Source organism: Myotis daubentonii, chromosome 11, assembly GCF_963259705.1.
Source record: "Myotis daubentonii chromosome 11, mMyoDau2.1, whole genome shotgun sequence".
NCBI lineage: Eukaryota > Metazoa > Chordata > Mammalia > Chiroptera > Vespertilionidae > Myotis > Myotis daubentonii.
The window spans coordinates 55937380-55958326 of record NC_081850.1 but is presented as its reverse complement, the minus strand read 5'-3'; the positions used below and the strand labels follow the sequence as shown (position 1 = coordinate 55958326).

At 46.7% G+C, this 20947-nt stretch overlaps 1 protein-coding gene across 3 annotated transcripts in view; it reads left to right on the top strand.

Moving 5' to 3' along the window:
* The window catches only part of ANKS6 (ankyrin repeat and sterile alpha motif domain containing 6), a 45167-nt gene extending 28525 nt beyond the window's left edge, over window positions 1-16642 (top strand). Inside the window, exons 12-16 of one of the 3 annotated variants that reach the window (XR_009447679.1) lie at window positions 982-1165; window positions 7217-7284; window positions 9139-9172; window positions 9332-9442; window positions 9567-9683. Coding sequence is in view for 1 of the 3 variants with exons in the window: in XM_059657468.1 (XP_059513451.1) it covers window positions 982-1165; window positions 7217-7284; window positions 9567-9683; window positions 15396-15500 (474 nt within the window). In the remaining 2 variants the exon portion in view is untranslated. Of the gene's footprint in view, window positions 1-981; window positions 1166-7216; window positions 7285-9138; window positions 9443-9566; window positions 9684-15395 lie in introns of those variants that run through there. The other 2 variants (XR_009447678.1, XM_059657468.1) reach the window with 2 other exon arrangements.
* The last annotated feature ends 4305 nt before the right edge of the window (window positions 16643-20947 follow it).

Genomic DNA, 20947 nt, shown 5'->3' with positions numbered 1-20947 from the left:
GAAAAACTCGACAGACACCGTCTTCACTAAGTGATGAAGGTTAACACATCAGCAATAAGATACTGAGACTTTGTGCCTCCTGGTATGACGTGCGAAGATTGACACATCACCTCTGTGGTCACTGACCCAAAAACCCATAAGCAAATCTAATTACGAGAAAACATAAGAGAAACCCAATTTGAGGGACAGTCTACAAATACCTGACCAGGTCTCTTCAAAAGTGTCATGGTCATGAAAGACAAGGCAAAACTGAAGAGCTGTCTGTCACAGATTGGAGGAGAGTAAGACGGGACAAGTCTGTGCAGCATGGGAACCTGGACCCGATCCTGGATGAGCATGAGGGCATTAGTGCAACAAGCGGTGAAATGAAGTCTGAGTCAAGTCTGTAGTTTAGCTAACAGTATGTCCCAGTGTTAATTTCTTCATTTCGATAATTGTACTATGGTTATGTAAGATGTTAATATCAGGGGAAGCTGGCTGAGGGATACACAGAACTCTCTGTTTTTGTAATTCTTCTGTAAATCAAAATATTTCCAAATAAAAAAGTGTTTTTAAAACTAAATGGTACACACACCCAAACAGAGGGGGACAATGTGTCCTTTGGCGAAAGGTTGGAAGCAGCTGGTTTAGATGACATCAAGAGCAGAAAGGGGTTTCGTGGGTATACAAGCCACACTTTCATCTTAGAGCTGGATTAACTGAGAGGGAGGGGACTTGGCCAAGGACCTGATGCTAGCAGGGGCAGGACCAGTCCCTGAATTTCCTGACTTGTAGGGCTGCTTTTTCCATCCCACTGCTCAGCTCCAGGGGAGGGTTCTCCTGTAACTGTTCTAATAATGCTGTGTTTGCTTTCATGTGTTTTTTAAAATAGATTTCATAGCCCTGGTTGGCTATCCTGTTGAATGTTCTCTGTTGTATGTCTGTTTTAATCATTTCACCGTCCAGGTGATAGCTATGTATTTGTCTTAATCTTTTGTGCAGAAACTGGAGATGAGCAAAAGGCCTCCATCTGGAACTTCCACTACCTCCAAAAGTACCTCCCCCACCCTCACACCCTCCCCTTCGCCCAAAGGCCACGCGGCCGAGTCCTCGGTGTCCTCCTCCTCGTCGCACCGGCAGTCCAAGAGCAGTGGGGGCTCTAGCAGCGGCACCATCACCGATGAGGGTGAGTCCCCTGAGGTCCTGAACCCACCCTTTTCTTCACCATGGTGACCTGGCAGGTACCTTTCATTGCTCTAGTCATCCTAGGTCAGGCTTATTTGTTACAAATAAACAAACAACACCGGCCCCTCCTCTTCCCTGACTCTGCCTTGTGTTTTTGTCTTCACTGTGCTTAAGGTATGGTAAGCTACCTCATAGTTTTGGAATGTAGTGAGCTTTGTTTATATGCACACCAGTAGGAATGTTTCTCCAACAGCAGTTAGGTACCATTCCCTGAACCTTGTATAAGTCAGAATTCTTTCGGTTGCAAGTGATGGAATCTCCACTCACTTGCTTTAAGCAAAACCAAAAAACAAAACCTCATCATTTGTTGGTTTCCTATAATGGATGTGTCTAGGGCAGCCGTGGGCAAACTACGGCCCGCGGGCCGGATCTGGCCCGTTTGAAATGAATAAAACTAAAAAAAAAAAGACCGTACCCTTTTATGTAATGACTAGAGGCCCGGTGCACAAAAATTTGTGCACTCGGGGGGGAGGGGGGGGTCCCTCAGCCCGGCATGTGCCCTCTCCCAGTCTGGGACCCCTCGGGAGATAACGACCTGCTGGCTTAGGCCTGCTCCCGGGTGGCAGAGGGCAGGCCCAATCCCTAGGTGCAGCCCCTGGTTGGGCTCAGAGCAGGGCCGATTGGGGAGTTGGGGCGCCACCCCGTCATGCACAGAGCAGGGAGATTGGGAGGTTGTGATGCCACCCTCAGTCACAATCAGGGTAGGGCCGATTGGGGGGTTGGGGCACTGCCCCCTGTCACACTCAAGGCAGGGTCGATGGGGAGGTTGCGGCGCCACCCCCTGTCACGCACAGAGCAGGGCCAATCAGGGCGTTGGGGCACTGCCCCCTGTCACTCACAGAGCAGGGCCCATCAGGGGGGTGGGGGCTCTGTACCCTGTCACGCACAGAGCAGGGCCAATCGGGGTTGGGGCGCTGCCCCCGTCACACACAGAGCAGGGCCCATCAGGGGGTTGGGGCACCGCCCTCTATCACCCACAGAGCAGGGCCGATCAGGGGGTTGGGGCGCCGCCACTCTCACACTCAGGGCAGGGCCGATGGGGAGGTTATGGCTCTACCTCATCACACACAGAGCAGGGCCCGTGGGGGGGGGGGTTGGGGAGCTCCCCCCTATCAGGCACAGAGCAGGGCTGCTCAGGGGGTTGGGGTGCCTTCCCCTGTCACGAACAGAGCAGGATGGATAGGGAGGTTGTGGCCCCGCCTCCTGTCACAGAGCCACAGGGCAATCAGGGGGTTTGGGCGCTGCCCCCTGTCACGCTGATCCTGGTGCCGGGAGGCATATTACCCTTTTACTATATAGGGTAGAGGCCTGGTGCATGGGTGGGTGCCAGCTGGTTTGCCCTGAAGGGTGTCCTGGATCAGGATAGGGGTCCCCATTGGGGTGCCTGGCCAGCCTGGGTGAGGGGATGATGGCTGTTTGCAGCTGGTCACACACCCTTCAGGGTAGGGGTCCCCACTGGGGTGCCTGGCCAGTCTGGGTGAGGGGCTGAGGGCTGTTTTCAGGCTGGGGGTGACTGAAGTTCCCAACCGCTCCTTTTTTTCTTTTTTATTCTGGGCCAGCTTTAGCTTGAGGCTTGGCTCCAGCTCTTCGGTTTCTGGCCTTTGCATACAATGTTGCGAATCTGCTGGCTGAAGTCCGGTGGTATTTGTTACAAGTTTCTTAAACTGCCCACTCAGAGGCCTGCAGCCGCAGGCGGGGAACATTGGAGTCCTCCGTCACTGAGGCAAGCAAGCCTCATGTTAGTTTCAAGCTGCCTGGCTGCCGGCCGCCATCTTGGCTGACAGTTAATTTGCATATCTCGCTGATTAGCCAATGAAAAGGGTAGCGGTCGTACGCCAATTACCATGTTTCTCTTTTATTAGTGTAGATGTTTACTTTGAATTTATATTAGTTCACACAAACACTCCATCCATGCTTTTGTTCCGGCCCTCCGGTCCAGTTTAAGAACCCATTGTGGCCCTCGAGTCAAAAAGTTTGCCCACGGCTGGTCTAGGGTGTGCTTCAGGCATGTCTGGATCCAGGTGCTTTGGGAGTATTTCTCTCCGTATCTCAGGTAGGCTCTCTCTGAGTGGCGACAAGGATGTCCCCAAGCAGCTTTAGGCTTACTTCCTCTTCCTACTAACTTAGCAACCCCAGCAGAAAGAGTGCTGACCTCTCAGTAGACCCAACAAAATCCCAAGCGTAAAGGTCATTGGCCTGCTGCGGCTATATTTATAACAACTGTGTCATCCTTGACTCCCTCTGGGTCCCTTGGGGTGAATGTGCTGACTGGCCCGGCCCAGGTCTTGTGTCTGCCTTTGGAACCAGGGTTGGAGTCTGCACTGCCTACACGGTATGGATTGGAAGTGAGAGAGAAGTGGTTCCTCACAGGAAAATTGAAGTTCTATTTCCAGAAAGAGGAGGAGGATGGATGCTGGGCAAGCAAAAGCTGTAGACTTTTGCAACCAGAACTTTGGACCCTGCACACAAGAATGGAAGCCTCTCCCGTGGGGGTGATGAGGGAAAAGAAGGAGTGGATGGCAGGGCAGGAGCGGAGGCTTAGCAGTGAGGCCCCAGGAAAGATAAAGGGAGATGAAGAGAGGGTCATCTATTAAAACTGCCCTCTGGTGGCTCCTGGGAGTGGTTGGGGAAGGAGGGAGCAGAGCTTCCGTGAGCGATGGGGGCTCAGGCAGGTGCAAATCAAGGAGTATAAACCGGAGAAGGGTGGAAGATCTCAGCGTGCACATGGGCCTCACCAGTGCATTTGCAGGTCCCTCACTGCAGTGCTGGGCGGTCGTGCTGAGCAGGTTCTGCCCAGGAGGTGATAAGTCAGAATCAGCTGCACAGGCCCTAGTCTGTCCTGAGTTGCTGGTGGCATCCTCTGTATTTGGGGGCTGCTTTATTGTTTGTGATATCTAGTGCGATCATGTATAAAAGCTTCAGATTTCACTAGCAAGCCCATTCCTCCCTAACTGCTCCCTAATTGTGTTTTCTAGGTGGAATCTTTAAGTTCCCCACTCATGAATTCTCCCACCTCAGAGGCTTCTAGGAGTTGAAACCCCTAATGATTCAGTTAGGTATTTGTACCTCACCTTTTTCCAAAACAGAGTTGAGACAGTGGACATGTGTATACATTGTCCATGCCCACTCTTTTCCCCTTTTATTCATTATTTAAAAGGTTTGCAGAGCCCTAGTTGGGATGAAAAAAGGAGGACATGACAGTGAATTCTTTTTGGATTAATTTCTCTGGCTTAGAAAGCTCAGTTTTTCCTTCCGGGGTTTGTGGGTCCTGAGGCAGTGAGACCCTTGTCCTGTGGGCATTAGACTGTCTCAGAATAGATGCAGAAATCCACTGAGACACAGATATTATATTTTTGTGGGAAATGTGTGGGCCCAATCAAGGGCTGCGTGCAAGCCTTTGCCCTGCCCATCTTTCCATCCTAGTCCCTCTCTCTGGACTCCTATTGGAAGTCGCCTTCTCACTCTCATGTTCATCTCATGAAGGCTTCTAAGGCAGGCACTGGGTACCATATGTGTGCTGGGTGGTAGGATAACTCACAATCGGACAGGGGAGTCAGATGCATTCAACAGAATCTCATGAAATGATTGTAACACAAGATGTGAGCAGCAAAGTGCAGAGCGTCGTAGCAGGCTTTGCCGGAGTGGGCATTCGGCCAGGCCGCTTGGGCTGAGAAGTGATGAGGCAGTGATGGGCCGGAGCTGAGTGTAAACTTTACAGGAAATGTATGAGCTGGTGATTAAATACAGCTATTAAAAGTCAAATTACAATAACTATATATGTGTGTGTGTGTGTGTAAACATATAAGAAGATGAAAAAGGAAAAACATAAAACAAATTACATGAGTTTATAATTAGATAAATTATATTAAGTATAAAGGCATTAGTATTTAAAACAAAATTTTTTACTGTTTTTTTTAGTGCATTTTAGTAATTTCTATGCTCTTGAGGTTATTTACATCTCGTTTATATGGTGGGAATATTATATAATGATGCATTTACTCCTCCCAGTTCCTCTTTCAGGAACATTACATTGGTAGGTTAAAATCGGCTATGATGGGTGTATTTTACACCATGGAAATCAACAAACACCACCAGTCAGGGCTTGGTTTGTTGTTTTGTAGCTCACCTAGACGTGATCTAGTCCGTGGGAGACAATGTTACTATGCAGGCTAAACCTAAAAGTGTCATGTCTGGTATGGATATACTGGGAATAGCACAAGAAATTGAGAAAATATTCTTCCAGGATTTGAAAATGGTTATCTAATTCAGCAAAGTTTGCTCACATGAAGTTCTAACATATGTCTTCATTGTTTCATTTTGTCTTACATATCACATAAAAGGAACAATTAACCAGCCTTTATGTTGGAAATATGCTACGCTCTCTAGCTATAGGCACAAGAATTCAGTGAGACACCTGAAATGCAATGAAAACATTTGCTATATGGAATTTATAATAAAGAGTATTGTATAACCTATTATCATGTGTAAATTGTGCACCACACATTCTTTTTGTCAGTAAACTCTGCAGTAAACTTATGTACCTACACACATGAATACATTTCCCCTGAGAGGCAGTTGTTAACCATTTACCAGCACACACTGTGGAGGGAGACTGCATGTGGAAGGAACAGCAGGAGCAAAGGTTTTGGTGTCATGAAACTACAATGGATTATGTCTGTGTTGGGACTCAGTTCATCACATACATCCTAGCGCAATAGCAGCTCTTCTGTGAAAGATTCTCCAGTTCCTTCGGCTGGGTCAACTGTCCTCTCTGTCCCCGGATCCCCTTGTTTGCGCCCTTCACTCATCACCAATGGGAGAAGTGGCAGAGCTGGGTGAATAGTACAGACCTTGTAGCTAGAGCTTGGGTTTGAATCCCTGTGGACTCGCTGTATGACCTACCCAGGATATGGCACCTAACCTTTCTGTGCCTTACTTTCTCATCTGTAAGTAGGAAAGTAATAGGATGTACCTCATGGGGTTTTGTAAAGAGCAAATGTGTCATCCATGTACCAGGCACCTGATGGTGAGCAATGTGCATCAGTTGTCACCTCTTCATTATATCTTCCCAGCCACCCTGAGCTCCTTCATTGCAGGGACCTTTCCATGCTGGCATTCCCAGCACAGAGTAGACACATTGGTAGCCACTGTTGAATGAGTGAATAAAAGAAGGAACTCAGGCCTTCTAACCTCCAGTTCACTGTTCTGTGAACTACACCCACTGCCCCAGGACCTTTGCACTTACTGTTCCCCCTGCCTGCTGCTCTTCCCTTGACATCTGCACGTCTTCATTTAGTGCTCCTTCATTTAGTGCTCAAAGGACACCTCATAAAAGAAGCCTTTCCTGACCACCCTTTATAAAACAGCATCCTCCCATCTCCTGTTGCCCTCCCATCCCCTGTCGGCCTCCCATCCCCTGTCGGCCTCCCACATGCTGTTCTGCTCCTCCTCTGTCAGCCTGCTTGTTGTCTATTTGGTCCCTATTGAGTCCTCAATGCTTTGTCTGGTAAATACTGAATGTGTGAATAAATATTTCTTCAAGCCCCAGATGCTGGTCTTGTTTCCTTTCTCTACTCTCCCTACTCTGATATCGCGATACCCAAAATATGCTGTTTTCCTCTGGTCTCTGCCCCTCTGGCTCTGCTGCTCCACTGCGATGTGACCTTCTTTCTGGAAGCCACAGCCTCTGCACACCTGGGCCAAACCCCAATTCCGGCCTCAACCGCACCTGCCTCTTCTCTTAAGTTCTTTCTCTGACTAGCTGGGGACTTGCTGGCATTAGCATTTACTGCAGGTGCAGATACCAGCAGTCAAGAAATCATAACTAAAAACTGTTCTTGGACAGAAGGCGGAGTTTTAGACCCAGCAGCTAGAATGCCAAGAACTTGATGGTTGCAGCCATTGGAGAGTCAATGAAAGTTTGAAGTTCACTCTTTTGATATATTTATCAAATTCTAAAATGGTGTTTTTTTCACATCTTTTCCTCTTGAAGATGAACTGACTGGAATCCTTAAGAAATTGTCACTGGAGAAATACCAGCCCATTTTTGAGGAGCAAGAGGTAAGGATGTTTTTTTGAATGTCAATTTAAATCCTGCTGTTAAAAAAGTTTGTCTAAATATGTGGGTTTTCATTTTGCCAGCCTGGATTGATCTTTTTCACTGAGACAGCTGAGGAAATAGAATTCATGTTCAGCACATTTAGTTCAGTTCATCACAGTGAAATCCTGGGGACCTTATGGCTTGTTTTGTTGTAATAAACTTTTATAATTTTGAGCACTGCTCTCTCTCTCTCATCACGTTTGAGTCCGTCCACACACTTGTCAAAGGGGATTGACTGACAGGCCTTTAGGTTTAAAGCGGATCAGAGGCAAATCCTAATGATTCTGTGCTAAGTGTCTGGATATAGAGCCTGTGTTCATCTAAGAGAGTTCCTATTTGCTTCAAAGCACTCACAGTCACATATTTAAAATATTACTGTCCTGTAGTTTGGTAGTTTCTCAGAATGTTAAACATAGAGTTCCTGTCTGACCCCACAATCCCACTCCTAGGTATACACCCAAGAGAAATGAAAGCACATGTCCAAACAAAAACTTGCACACAGATGTCCATAGCAGCATTATCATAGCAGCCAAAAGGTGGAAACAACCCAGATGCCCATTGCTTGATGAATGGATAAATAAAATGTGTTAACTCTGTACAATGGACTGTAACTTGGTCATAAAAAAGGAATGAAGCACTGACACATGCTACAACAGGGATGAACCTTGAAAGCATGACACATTGATAAGTGAAAGAAGCCAGACACAAATGGCCACGTGTTGTATGACTCCATTTATATGAAATTTCCAGAATAGGCAAATCTGTAGAGACAGAGAGATGAGTGGTTGCCAGGGAATGCAGGGAGGAGAGATGGGGAGTGATTTCTAATGGGCATGACCATGTTCTAAAATTGAGTGTGGTGAAGGTTACACAACTCTGTACTAAAAATCTTTGAATTGTACACTCTAAAGGGAAGAACGGCATGGTAGATGAATTATATCTCAATAAGCCATTAAAATATTTCCTCTTTTGGCCAAACAAAATTCCTCTGCGGCCTACAAGCCACCAGGGTGTAATCATTGGTTTAGAATATTCTGGTGCTCAGCTTAGTACATGAAACTGTCACAAATATAGTAGCAATCAGGAGAATCAGTCCTTGTCCCCAACAAGCTCAAGATGCAATTAAGGAGTTTGTATTTTCTTTCAAGAAACAGACTGGGATGCTGTGGCTTTCTTTCTCGTTTTGCTTTTCTGCCCTATCCAGTCTGTCCTTCCTGCCTCCCTGGAGTTTTCCTTTTGAGCAGGGATTTTTATAGTCAACAAGAAAGTCTTTCCTGTTTGCTGATGGCTGCCGACTCTTGTTTTATATATTCCCTGCCTTCTGAGGAGCTGGCCACAGGCGACTGGGTGTGGCATCTCTGCCACACGTCTGGGATGGGGGCAGAGGGGAGTGAGTGTCCTGCTGGGCCAGGGCAGGTGGTTTCAGTCAAAGCCATGCACTCTTTCGGGCCTGAGCTGTGAAGGCCCAGAGGAGCTAATCGTCAGAGAGATGGGAGATGCCTGCATCTCAGAGAGCTTGGGATTGGATAAGGGAGTAGACCTTTCCCACCAACTCAAACCTGGGTCAAGGTTTGTTTTTTTTAACCTGGGAAAGCAAAGTGACTGTTAAAAGAGAGGAGGAAAGACGGGGTGGGAGGTGTTTCTCCTGGAGCTGAGGCTCAGGCAGGGTGGCAGAAAGGTTAGGATTTCTCCCGTGGAAACCAAGGGTTGTACGGCGGTGGGATGCCCTTACTCTGAGCCCTTCTCCACCTCCGTTCTCTGTGCTCTTCTTTCCTTGTTGCTTCTGCTTGTTTATTTTCTCTATCTTTCCACAGTCTGCGTCTCTCTTGTCCTCTGGGGGGAAACATGGTGAGTACTTCCATTTACCCTTAATTTCTGCGCAGTAGCCAATATTGTAAAAGTCCCGCCAAAACTGGAATTTACTTTCTAACAGCAGGACTTGGACATTTACCACTCTAGCCACCCAGATGACTGCCTCGAGGCTTTTCTTACTTGTTTTATCTTCAGGATTTTCCAGAGTTCACCTGTCCTGAAAATCCCAGGGCTAGAGTTCAGGAGAGTTAGTTCTTACTGATATTTTCAACTAAACTTTCCGCCTAAAGTCAGGAATTGGAAATAGTAAGTCATAATTGATTCACTACTAATAAGCACTAATAGCTCATAATCATGATATTTCTGTTGTGGTTGGGAACAGAGGTGTGGCGCCAGGCGGATGGTAGCGAACCCCCTACTTTCTCCCCAGGTGGATATGGAAGCGTTCCTCACCCTCACTGACGGCGACTTGAAGGAGCTGGGTATTAAGACAGATGGATCCAGGCAGCAGATTCTGGCAGCAATTTCTGAACTGAACGCAGGCAAGGTATTGTTCTCAATCTTCTTTATTTTTTCTTCCTGTTTTGAACAGCTCAGAGCTTTACTAGGATTCTAGGCCCTCCGTGTTTCCAAGGACCTTCGGGGTCTAATTTTATCTCCGGCATATTGGCAGAGGCTGGCCCCGCTCGCCTGCGTCTCCTGACCGGGTGCTCACTGCTTCCGAGTGTGACCTGTTCCTTTTCCAGATCTCTCTTCCCATAAGGTTATTTCTCCCGAGATTCAGCTAAAATAGTCCCTCCAGAAATTTCAGCCTATAGGGCTGGGAAATGCCCTCGAGAGCACACTGGAAGCAGAGACCGTGATTAAAAGACATGCCCTCCTGTCAGGCCGACCTGTGTTTGAATCACAACACCTACACTCACTCCCTGTGCTACCCGGGGCAAGTCAGGTACCTCTCTGAGCCAGGCTCTCCTCGTTTGTAAGGCAGGAATGATGGCACTGACGCCAGGACTGAACTGCTTACAGCCCCTGGCACACCCATCAATCACTGTTGGTATTGTGTTTTTTTTTTTTTTTATTAAATCTTTATTGTTCAGATTATTACATTTGTTCCTTTTTTTCCCCCCCATAACTCCCCTCCTCCCAGTTCCCGCCCCACCCTCCGCCCTCACTCCCCACCCACTGTCCTCATCCATAGGTGCACGATTTTTGTCCAGTCTCTTCCCACATCTCCCACACCCCTTTCCCCCCCAAGAATAGTCAGTCCATTCCCTTTCTATGTCCCTGATTCTATTATAATCAACAGTTCATTCTGTTCATCAGATTATTTATTCACTTGATTCTTAGATTCACTTGTTGATAGATGCATATTTGTTGTTCATAATTTGTATCTTTACCTTTTTCTTCCTCTTCCTCTTCTTAAAGGATACCTTTCAGCATTTCATATAATCCTGGTTTGGTGGTGATGAACTCCTTTAGCTTTTCCTTATCTGTGAAGCTCTTTATCTGACCTTCAATTCTGAATGATAGCTTTGCTGGATAAAGTAATCTTGGTTGTAGGTTCTTGGTATTCATCACTTTGAATATTTCTTGCCACTCCCTTCTGGCCTGCAAAGTTTCTGTTGAGAAATCAGCTGACAGTCGTATGGGTATTCCCTTGTAGGTAACTGAGTTTCTTTCTCTTGCTGTTTTTAAGATTCTCTCTTTATCTTTTGCTCTTGGCATTTTAATGATGATGTGTCTTGGTGTGGTCCTCTTTGGATTCCTTTTGTTTGGGGTTCTCCGCGCTTCTTGGACCTGTAAGTCCATTTCTTTCACCAGGTGGGGGAAGTTTTCTGTCATTATTTCTTCAAATAGGTTTTCAATATCTTGCTCTCTCTCATCTTCTGGCACCCCTATAATTCTGATGTTGGTACGCTTGAAGCTGTCCCAGAAGCTCCTTACACTATCCTCGCATTTTTGGATTCTTTTTTCATTTTGCTTTTCTGGTTGGATGTTTTTTGCTTCCTCGCATTTCAAATCATTGACTTGATTCTTGCGCTCCTCTGGTCTGCTGTCGGGTGTCTGTATAATATTCGTTATTTCAGTCCGTGTATGCTTAATTTCTAGTTGGTTCCCCAATATAAGATCGAGGGTCTTATTAGTTTTCGTGTAGAGCTCATTAAGTTTATCGGCAGCTTCTAAACAGTTCTTGAGAGACCTTAAAAGTGTGGTTCTGAACTCTATTTCTTCCATTGACAATTTTGTCCTGTTTCTTTGTCTCCGCATTTTGTTATGCTTCCTTGGTGCACCCCCTAGTGGTCTTTGTTCGCAGTCTTATAGATAAATCTTGATTGTTGTAGCTAATTCCAGGGAGGGTTTGACCTCCAGGCCAAGTGGCTATGAGAATCAGCTGTGTCAGTAGTGAGAGAACTTCTGTCCTCTAGGGAGGTGCTAATCTAGCCTTTGCCTGAGGCTATCCGGCAAATGCCTCTGTGCAGGGCTTGGGTGGGGCGGGTCGAACAGGATCAACAGGGTGGGCCAGAGAGAGCAGTTATGGCGGCTCTCAGTCCTGTCCCCAGGGGCTCTGCCTCTCTGAGTCCCAGCACCCGCTGCAAAGCTCGGAGAGAAAGCTGCACTCGCTCTGACCGAAGCCAGACAGACCCGCTTCTGCCGTTTGAGTCTGGGTCCCTAAAGACTCGCCCGGATCTGGTGCTCAGAGTCTGCGACTCCCTCCCGATTGAAAACGCCAACCGCGCCCTCCGCCGCCAGCCCGCTCCGCGCACTCCGCACCTCAGAATTTGACTTCAGCACTGCGCCTCCTCAGAGTGTCCGTGTGCGTTTCTCTTTCCTCCTAGTTGTAGGACTTCCACTCAGCCAGCGTTCCTGTGGTTCTGGGTGATGTCCCTTCCGTTTTTTGGTTACACTTTTGAAGTAGTTGTTCAAAGCAGCAAACTCCGGCGTTAACCTATGCCGCCATCTTGGTTCTCCTTCCACTGTTGGTATTGTTAGCGTCCTGCATTTTTGTCTAATGTTAAATTTCACCTTTAAAGCTAAAGATTAGCAATGCCTCCCTCTCACCCAAAGGCACACATGTGCAAAACACAAACAAACAAACAAAACACGAAAAGCAAATCACACCCACTTGCAGATATTAGTCAGGCAGTCATGTTTCAGTAGCATCCGGCTATTGACATGCCTTTGCCTTCTGCTTTCTTCCCTAATGTGGCCTGGGTTTTTCTGTCTCTCATTCCAACAACAATGTACAATACTTGCTTACCTGTTGCTTTTTCACACTTTGCCTTATGGCTCCCCATTTGTTGCACTATAGTGCCGCGTCTGGGACTTTGCTGTTACAAAAACTACCGCAGTGGACATCTCTGCCTCTTTCCTTGTTCTTCTGTGGTTTAGTTCCTCAGGCTGTGTTCCATGATATGAGGTTATTATCAGAGAGCATGGTCGGTTTTATGGTTCTTTCTCTGTATTGCCAGGTATGCACAGAGTATTGACCGGACTTGTAGCACCAGTAGCAAATAAATATTCAGGAAGCACTTTGTCCTTCATAAGCCGCTTTGCATACGCTTCCTCAGTTAATTGGCTTAGTCACCCTGTGGCTCAGGAGTTTTCGGACCTTCCTCCTCTTGCCTTCACATATGTGAGACAAGGAGAGGATGGAGGTGGGGAAAGCCATGTGTAGGCCATTCAAGGAAGGGTAGGAAAAATTCGAGATGTAGAACGTTTTAGCCTAAATTAAAAAAAAAAAAAGAATATTACCTAAAAATCTGGCTCAGCCATAAAAAAAATCACCAAAGCACTTGTAAGCTGTGTAACTTCTGTGCAAACCCACTCTAACATTCAAGCTGCTGTATGTATGTGAGTTGGCTTATTAGTTAGTTTCAAGTAGCTTATATGTTGGAGAAGGTTACCCAGAAATGATGACCTGAGTTTCACCTTTGATTGGTCTTAAGCCATTGATTGCTTTTTTTTTTCATTCCCACTTTTTGTGTTTATCAGAGCAGTACATATTCATTTTACTAAATTTGCACAGTAACCAAAAAGGTGAATTTTTAAAGAAATCATAGTCCATCCACCCAGAGGCCAAGACTGTTCACATTTGAGAAGATTGCTCTGCAGTGTTCTGTGCCAAATGTTTGTCTTTATGTGGCTGAGATACGTATTTTTTATATATCCTACTTTCTTCATGTAACATTAAAATATGCAGTTACCCATGCCATTAAGAACTCTTTTAATATGATAAATTTTCATGGATGTACTAAAATTATTATTTTTAAATTCCTACTTGTTGGATGTAGATATCCAAACTTTCTCTAGTGCTGCAGGGGGCAACTTTGTGTATACAGCATTCTAATTATCTGCTCAGAACAGATGTTTAAAAGTGGAATTACAGAGTCAGAGAGTCTAATTCAAGGTATACGTTATCTTCTCTTGAATTACTTTCCAGAAAGAGCCAGTGAACATCCCCACCAGTTGTGGGTATGAGAGTTTGGTATGTTGTTTAATTTTTATTAATTTGATAGGCCAAAAGATGTGCCTTGTTTTAATTTGCATTTCTTTAACTATTAGATAGAAAAAACACTTTTTCTACTTTTAATGGCTATTTGCTTTTTTTTTTTTCTTTTGAGAATTATCAGGCAGGTCCTTTGAAATTCAGGGGTTTTTAAAGGGCAATTATCATCATCATCATCATCTTTAATCAGTTGTGGATGCAGGAATGATTATGGTTTTCATCATTCACAGTTCCCTCCTAAGGTTAGGAGGCAGAGAATGCTGGAACCCTGTCTCGCCCTGACCTCGTTTCTCAGGCAATTAAGGCTGAGGTGGTGTTTAATAATGGCATCACTGTCACCCCTCCTGTTTATTTTTTTGTCTTCTGCAGTTTGCATAGTGTCACCTCATTCATTATCTCAGGTTGAGCCTCATCTCAGCCCCAGCATGCAACATTATCCCATTTTATAGGCATGGACACTCAGCAGTGGGGGGAAGAGGTGCATCATGCCTAGGATGCCCCCACTAGTGAGCGTAGATTAGGGACTCAGGATCCTCCACCCCCACACCTGCTTCTCTGTCCTTTGCCCTGCAGCCTTCAGGTTTGTGTTGATGGAATCCTGATGGCATGTTCCCAGCTTATTTAAAAATGAACTGGAAGAACTAACTGAAGGGAGACTCCCACTGCCCTCTCAGGTGTCGGGGGTGCCACGTCAGCACTAGAGATTTTCACCCAGGAGTCTGGAGAGGGACCACTCTGGATGTGGGGAGTTCATGAAATGAGAGAGTTTGGTGTCTGGACTCATTTAATGGACTTTTATTCTTTTTATTCTTAGCGGAGAATAATCTGCCAGAAATTACTCGTTTTTAATTTGCTTTACATTTTAACCACATTTTTTTATTTTTCTTGTTTTCTAAATTTTTATTTTTTTAGTTTTAAAAATATGTTTAAGCCACGCTGCTTCCTTTTGAGGACAGGAACTGTAGGCTTCTGCTGCTTACACAGGGTCCGATGTCAGCAGCAACCATTTAAGGTACTATTATTATCCCTGTTTTATAAATGAGGAAACCAAGGCCCAGAGAGACAAAGTAATTTGCTCAAGGCCACAAAGCTAGTAAATGGAGAGATAGGATTTGAACCCAGGCTGTTTGATTCCAGTCTCTTGTCTTAACCTCTGTGTATTGCTGCCTCTTGGACAGGAATTCAGTGAAGATGTTCCCTACGCTTAAAGAAACATTTACATCCCCTCCTTTTCTATCTCAAACTGTGTGTGTAAGGGGGCAGGAAGGGGAGATCTTGCAGGGATGGGGTGAATCACTGTGAATAGGAATCTGACATCTTTTGGGCAAGGAGGAGTAAGGCTGTTCAAACTCTCACACTGTAGCAGAAAGAAGTCCGGCTCCCACTGAATCCCCTGGAAATCCAAGGGCTGGAAGATCACACAAAGCAAAGCAGGGGAGGCGATCTCCCTTCCATGCTGTGTGCCCCGGGCAAGTCAGTCCTGCTTCCAGGGCTCTGCTGTCCATGCTCGTCCGGGGGATTGGACTCCTGTGTCTCAGGGCCTCTCCAGTCTTTGGCATGCTGTGATGGTGGGTGCTGTGGGAGAGTCTGACTCAGAGTGTCTTATTAAACTTGGTACTCTGTCAATTATTTCTCCAAGATACCCATAGGTTCTTCAAGTATGAGTTGAACATTAACAACACTGTGTCAATTGAATTAATGGTTAAAAGATTTAACAAGACTTTCTGTGTCTGTTTTCAATTTCCTCCACAGGGACGTGAGAGACAGATTTTACAGGAAACCATTCACAACTTCCATTCTTCCTTTGAGAGCAGTGCCAGCAACACCAGGGCGCCTGGAAACAATCCCTGTACATGATCCTCCTTCCTGTGGTCACCAGCGTGAGCTCTCTGAATCTCAATACTGCCTCCACGCAGCCAGTGCACCAGCCACCCTCAACTCTTCCCCGTTCCTTGAAACACTCCGTGCCTCGTCACACCACTGTGCCTTAGTCATGTTGTTCCCTCTGCCTGGACACCCATCTTCCCCTTCCCTGCTGTGGTAGTTGATGAAGCTTGTTGCTGTCACAAACTCCAACACATCAGAGACTTAGTCTCACTTAAAGTCTAGTATGGCTGCTTCAGCTTGGCAGGTGGTTTCATACAGTGATTCGGGGGCCCAACTTCTTTCATCGGTGGCTGTGCCTTCCCAGGAGCCTCAGAGTCTTTTCCGGCTGGCAGAAGGGGAAAGGGATGGTGAAGGTGAAGGCCTAGCTCACATTCCATTGGCTCCTCCTATTCCCATTCACCAGTGGTCACCAGTAGTCACATGGCCATACCTGGATGCAGAGGACACTGGGAAATGTAGTCTTTGTTCAGGTCGTGGCTTCACAGCAACAACTCTGTCCTGGGGAAGTGCATGTTTTGGCAGATTAGCCTTTTCTGCTACATCTTCCCTTAAAACTTCTAACTTGTTCCCCACAGTTAGAGTCATCTGTCAAATGAAGCCTATTCTAACCCCTCCAGTCACCGGGGTCCCCTACTGCTTTGTACATAACTCAGATTTAGTACTTCACTGCACCTACTGTATGCAGCATGCAACAGGATGTGTGTGTTGAATGCGCTTTTCTTTATTGCAAAGGCAGCCTGTTATGTTGGAAAACGGAGGAGGCTCATTGTGTGAACTTGCGAGATCCCTTAGCTTCCTCATCTGTGATCAGGCAAGATTATGCTCTGGTACTCCAGACCACTCACCCCAGGTCACTGTAGGACTTTCTGCACTTCCAAGTGGGAGCAGAAGACCTTAATACAGTGGTTCTCAACCTCCCTAAATGCCGCGACCCTTTAATACAGTTCCTCATGTTGTGGTGACCCCCAACCATAAAATTATTTTCGTTGCTACTTCATAACTGTAATTTTGCTACTGTTATGAATCGTAATGTAAATATCTGATATGTAGGATGTATTTTCATTGTTACAAATTGAACATAATTAAAGCATAGTGGTTAATCACAAAAACAATATGTAATTATATATGTGTTTTCCGATGGTCTTAGGCGACCCCTGTAAAAGGGTCGTTCCACCTCCAAAGGGATCGTGACCCACAGGTTGAGAACCGCTGCCTTAATATATTACATTGTGGAATGACTTCGGTGCTCACATTTTCTAGGCAAAGAAGCAGAGAATTTAGAATGTTTTCTAAACTCTGTTAGTGCTATGTTTCTCAGAAGGGCATTGGCTCATGTAGTTTTTCTACCATGTTATATTATGTTAGAGGGCTCTGAATTTAAATCCAGTAGCTTTCTGTACTGTTTTCAAATGAGTAATTCATTCAGCCAACACTTGCTGCATTCCTGTCATTTGCTGGGTGCTGGGGGTACAGAGACGAGCCAGAGCCAGTCTCCACCCTTGAGTACCTCAACAGGCAAGAGATGTGAGTGGGAGATCCAATCCCAACCTTAGGGGACAGCACAGCACAGTGGAGTTGAAAGAGTTTGTGCTCTGGACTAAGGCACAGAGTTCAGATCCAGCCCTGTGGGTGGCCAGTTGTGTAGCCAGAGATGGGTTACTTAGCCTCTTCATTGGAGCTTAGAGCAGAGTACATAAAGTACTTGGTCTGCAGGATGTACCCTAGATACTGTAGCCTTCACAGAATTCTGATCTTTATCATGAGCTCTGCAGGGCACATGCTGGCTCCTTGCGAGGCCTCTCATCTCTCCTTCCCCCAGCCATGAATGCCCACTTCTGCTCCATTGGCTTTCAGAAGTGGTCATTACTGCATTGCCCAGAGCCTGATCATGTTCTCCCTCTGCCTGTCAGTCCAGTGGGTGCTGTTGGTTCTTTGTCCTCCCATCCTCCTACCTGCTGAAGCTAACTTTCCACATGACTGGAGAGAAAGGGTTTCATTTTAGCCATCACTGACAAATGTCTTTATAATTGTTCCTCACATGCCAGCCTCCTTTAAGGAGACACAGTCATTGGGCACTGCTGTGTGCAGCAGCTTGACCTCAGTGTCATTCATCCTGTCACCCTGGAAGCTGGCATAGTTTAACCCCATCCTGCACGTTGGGGAAACAGACATGGAGGAGTGAGGCTCTGTGCCTGTTATACATGCAGAGGAGCAGACTGGCTTTGAACTGAACTGGTGGACTTCTGAGCCTGTGCTCTTTCCACTGACTCCCACAAGCTCCTGGAGCAAGAAGCACCAGGGATGGCCTAGGCCTGTTTGCACATGAAATACATGGCCTCTGAGTTATGTGCCTTGAGGTTTTTTGCCAGCTTTTTGCTGTTTTCCTGTCCTCTTCATAAGCCCATATTTGTGTAGCTTCTACTCAGGTAAGTTTGATTAAACACCCACAATGCAGAAGAGCTGGGCATCAGCTTTCCACAAATACAAATCTCCATGATCTCATCTGATGACTCCAGACAGAACAGAGCTGAGTATTCCCATTTGGCAGATGGGAAGACTAAGGCTCAGAATGGGTGGTTCTCTTGTCTTTTTCACTGGACTCAAGTGGCTCTAAGGCTTTTTCACCCAGGACGTTTGTGTATGCTTGGTGAGGGATCCCTGGCACCCTTTCTGGGCCGTGATCCCTTTTCTGATGACCCTTCTCACTCCATGTGTCCCTTCCCCCAGGAGGCTGAACAGCTCCACAGTGTTTCCCTTGCTCGATGACCTTCACCAGCATTTCCCCAAGTGTGTTCCCTGGATGACTATTTTCACAGGATATTAATAGGCTTTTCAGAAAGAAAAACAGAGGGGTGTATATGTGAAAGTGGGGTGAGGCTCTTGGATCAAATAGGTTTGGTAGACACTGGGTCACAGCAAAATTACATAATTATCTTTGCTATAGGACATCCCAGAATGTTCAGTACACCACTGTTTGTTTTGAAGGGAGCCAGATTACTTGTACCATTTCCCACACATTTGATCACCGAATGCTCCTTCATGGTGCTCTTGCAAGATGGGTTCCTTGGACACAGGCAACGAGACCCTGCTTTGACTGGGACAGTGGCAGCCATGAAGCCCCACAGCCCCAAGGATGGGTTGAGGGCACATTCAAGGGCTTCAGTTGCCTTTGGTAATGGCCTCTTCTCTCCCCAACAGCTCTCTGCAGAGGTGACCTGCTGGGCAGTGAGACATGACGGTGAAGGGGTCCCTGACTTTGAGAGGCCCAGGACCCTGCTCAGAGGGCTCTCTGTCCGGTAGGGGAGGGCACTTTTCCAGCAGCTGTGCACTGTCCCTCCTGCCTGGTGTGTGCTGGGTGTCCAAGCCCTGCCTCCCAATGCCTCCGATGTCAGGGGAAGCTCCCACCTCCTTGGTTTAATGCAGGCCATTAGGGAGGCTGGCTAGTTGTGCAAGCAAAATGTTTACTTTTTCATTCAGTAAACATTTACTGAGTATTTACCCTGTGCCCACCCCATGCTGGTGCTTTGGATCCAGAGATGAAAAAAACCCATCTCTGCCCTCAGGGAACTCACAGTATCTTAGAGGAGATAAGCCCATTAATATAACCTGGCAGTGCCATGTGAGGAGTCTTGTCAAAAAGGTGTGTGCTAGGTCGACAGCTTGGAGGATGTTGTCAGTGATGGCTCGGGTTTGCTGGACAGGAGTGGCCAGAGCTGGAGCCAGGTGGAAAGAAGGAGACTGTACAGCAGGCAGCAGGGGAAGAAAAGGGGCACCTCAGATGTGGGGGACGGTGTGTTTGAAGGCAGGCAGCATATCATAAGTGCGGGTTAAATATCGTTAAGGGGTAAGTTAGATACCTGTGTTTTTTTTCCGATTTCTGGTTCTTTTCTTTGAAATGCATAGAAGCCCTTTGTAACCTTGGGAAGAGTACTGATTCTAGAGTCAGCCCTGGCACAGGGGCTTGAGGCTGAGCTGTTTTTTATTGGGTAATATTAGGCATATTTCTCTCACTCCTGGAGCCTCAGTTTCTCATTATCTTGGGATAGCGCTCCCCAGGTGAAGGTCAGATGAAGGTGAGAAAGCCCTTATCACACTGTGTGGAGTTGTGCAGATATGTGAAGTCTCCACAATGGTTCCCTATTTGAAATCCTCTCTCCGCTCTCCCAACTGCCCAGATGGAGCCGTGGTTGGGTGGGTGAAGCCAGAAGCAGCCTCGTCAGAGGTAGCAGCAGCTTAGATGGCTCTGCTGGCAACAGAGTCCTAAGGTTGCCAGGGTTGGCAGTGGATCCCTGCCCTCCCTCTGTACCTGATTCTGGGTGTTTGTGTCATTGGGACTCCTAGCAAGGTGGACAGAAAGAAGCGGGAAGGTTTCCCAGCCGGTCATCACAGGGGCTGGTCCGGCAGACAGAGCAGAAGCAGGAAAGCCTTCCAGTTTGCTCTTGCCTTAGAGCTGCCCAGGACATCCGTGCAGGCCTGGCCAAGGCTAGACAGCTGTGACATCCATGAAGATACTTTCTGTAGATCAGGGACCTGACTGAAGGTGTTGTGTAGCACCATCCATGCCCATCTGTCCTTGTCTATTTCAAGCAAGATAATTACATCTTATTAACCAATAGATCCTGTTGAACATGTAAAATGAATGCCGATGCTCTCCCTGATAAAGTCAATATGGGATTCTCCAGGACCCAGGGAGAATGAATCTGCTCCCTGGGGATGTGGGTGGTGAGTCATCTCCCCTGGGATGGAGGTTCTCCTTGAATGAGGGGGCTCTACTCTATAACCTGCAGCCTAAAAGGGGATTAGCCCTGCCTTAAATTTCATCCTTGGCTGAGAGGCCAATCTCTGTGGACAGTGAGTCACCAAAGCTTGAAGATGATAGAAGGGAAATAAACAGCCACCAAGTAGTGGGAGAGAGCAGAAAGCCTAGTTGATTTGTCTTCAACTTCCTTCCAAAGCAGAGACCACATCTTTCTGCCGCCCAGAGCTCCCTCCTCAGAGGGTGAACCAGCTCTCATCCACGTAATCTCTTCCAGGTTTCTAGTTCCTGTTGGAGCCAACTCTCCAGGGCTCACAAACACAGGGCACAGCTGTACTCCAGGGAGACCTGAGCCCGCCCTCCAGGTGTGTGGGCTAGGGTTTGGCCTTGCCCTAAGGTAAGGTAAGGCAGGGCCACTGTATCCTTTAGTAAGAGGCCAGGATGCCATTTTGCTTCAGCACTGACCAGTGGGTCCTTAGCAACACACTTTAATATTATTTTATTGTTATTTCCATACAAATTGACTCTTTGAAGGATAGTTTTGTTTGCGAAATGGATATTAAATAATGGTGACTTTGTCTTTGATTTTGCTCATGAAGGTATAAAATGCTGCTCAGATTCCTTCCAGTGATAACTGTTACAGAGCAAGCACCTGTGGTGT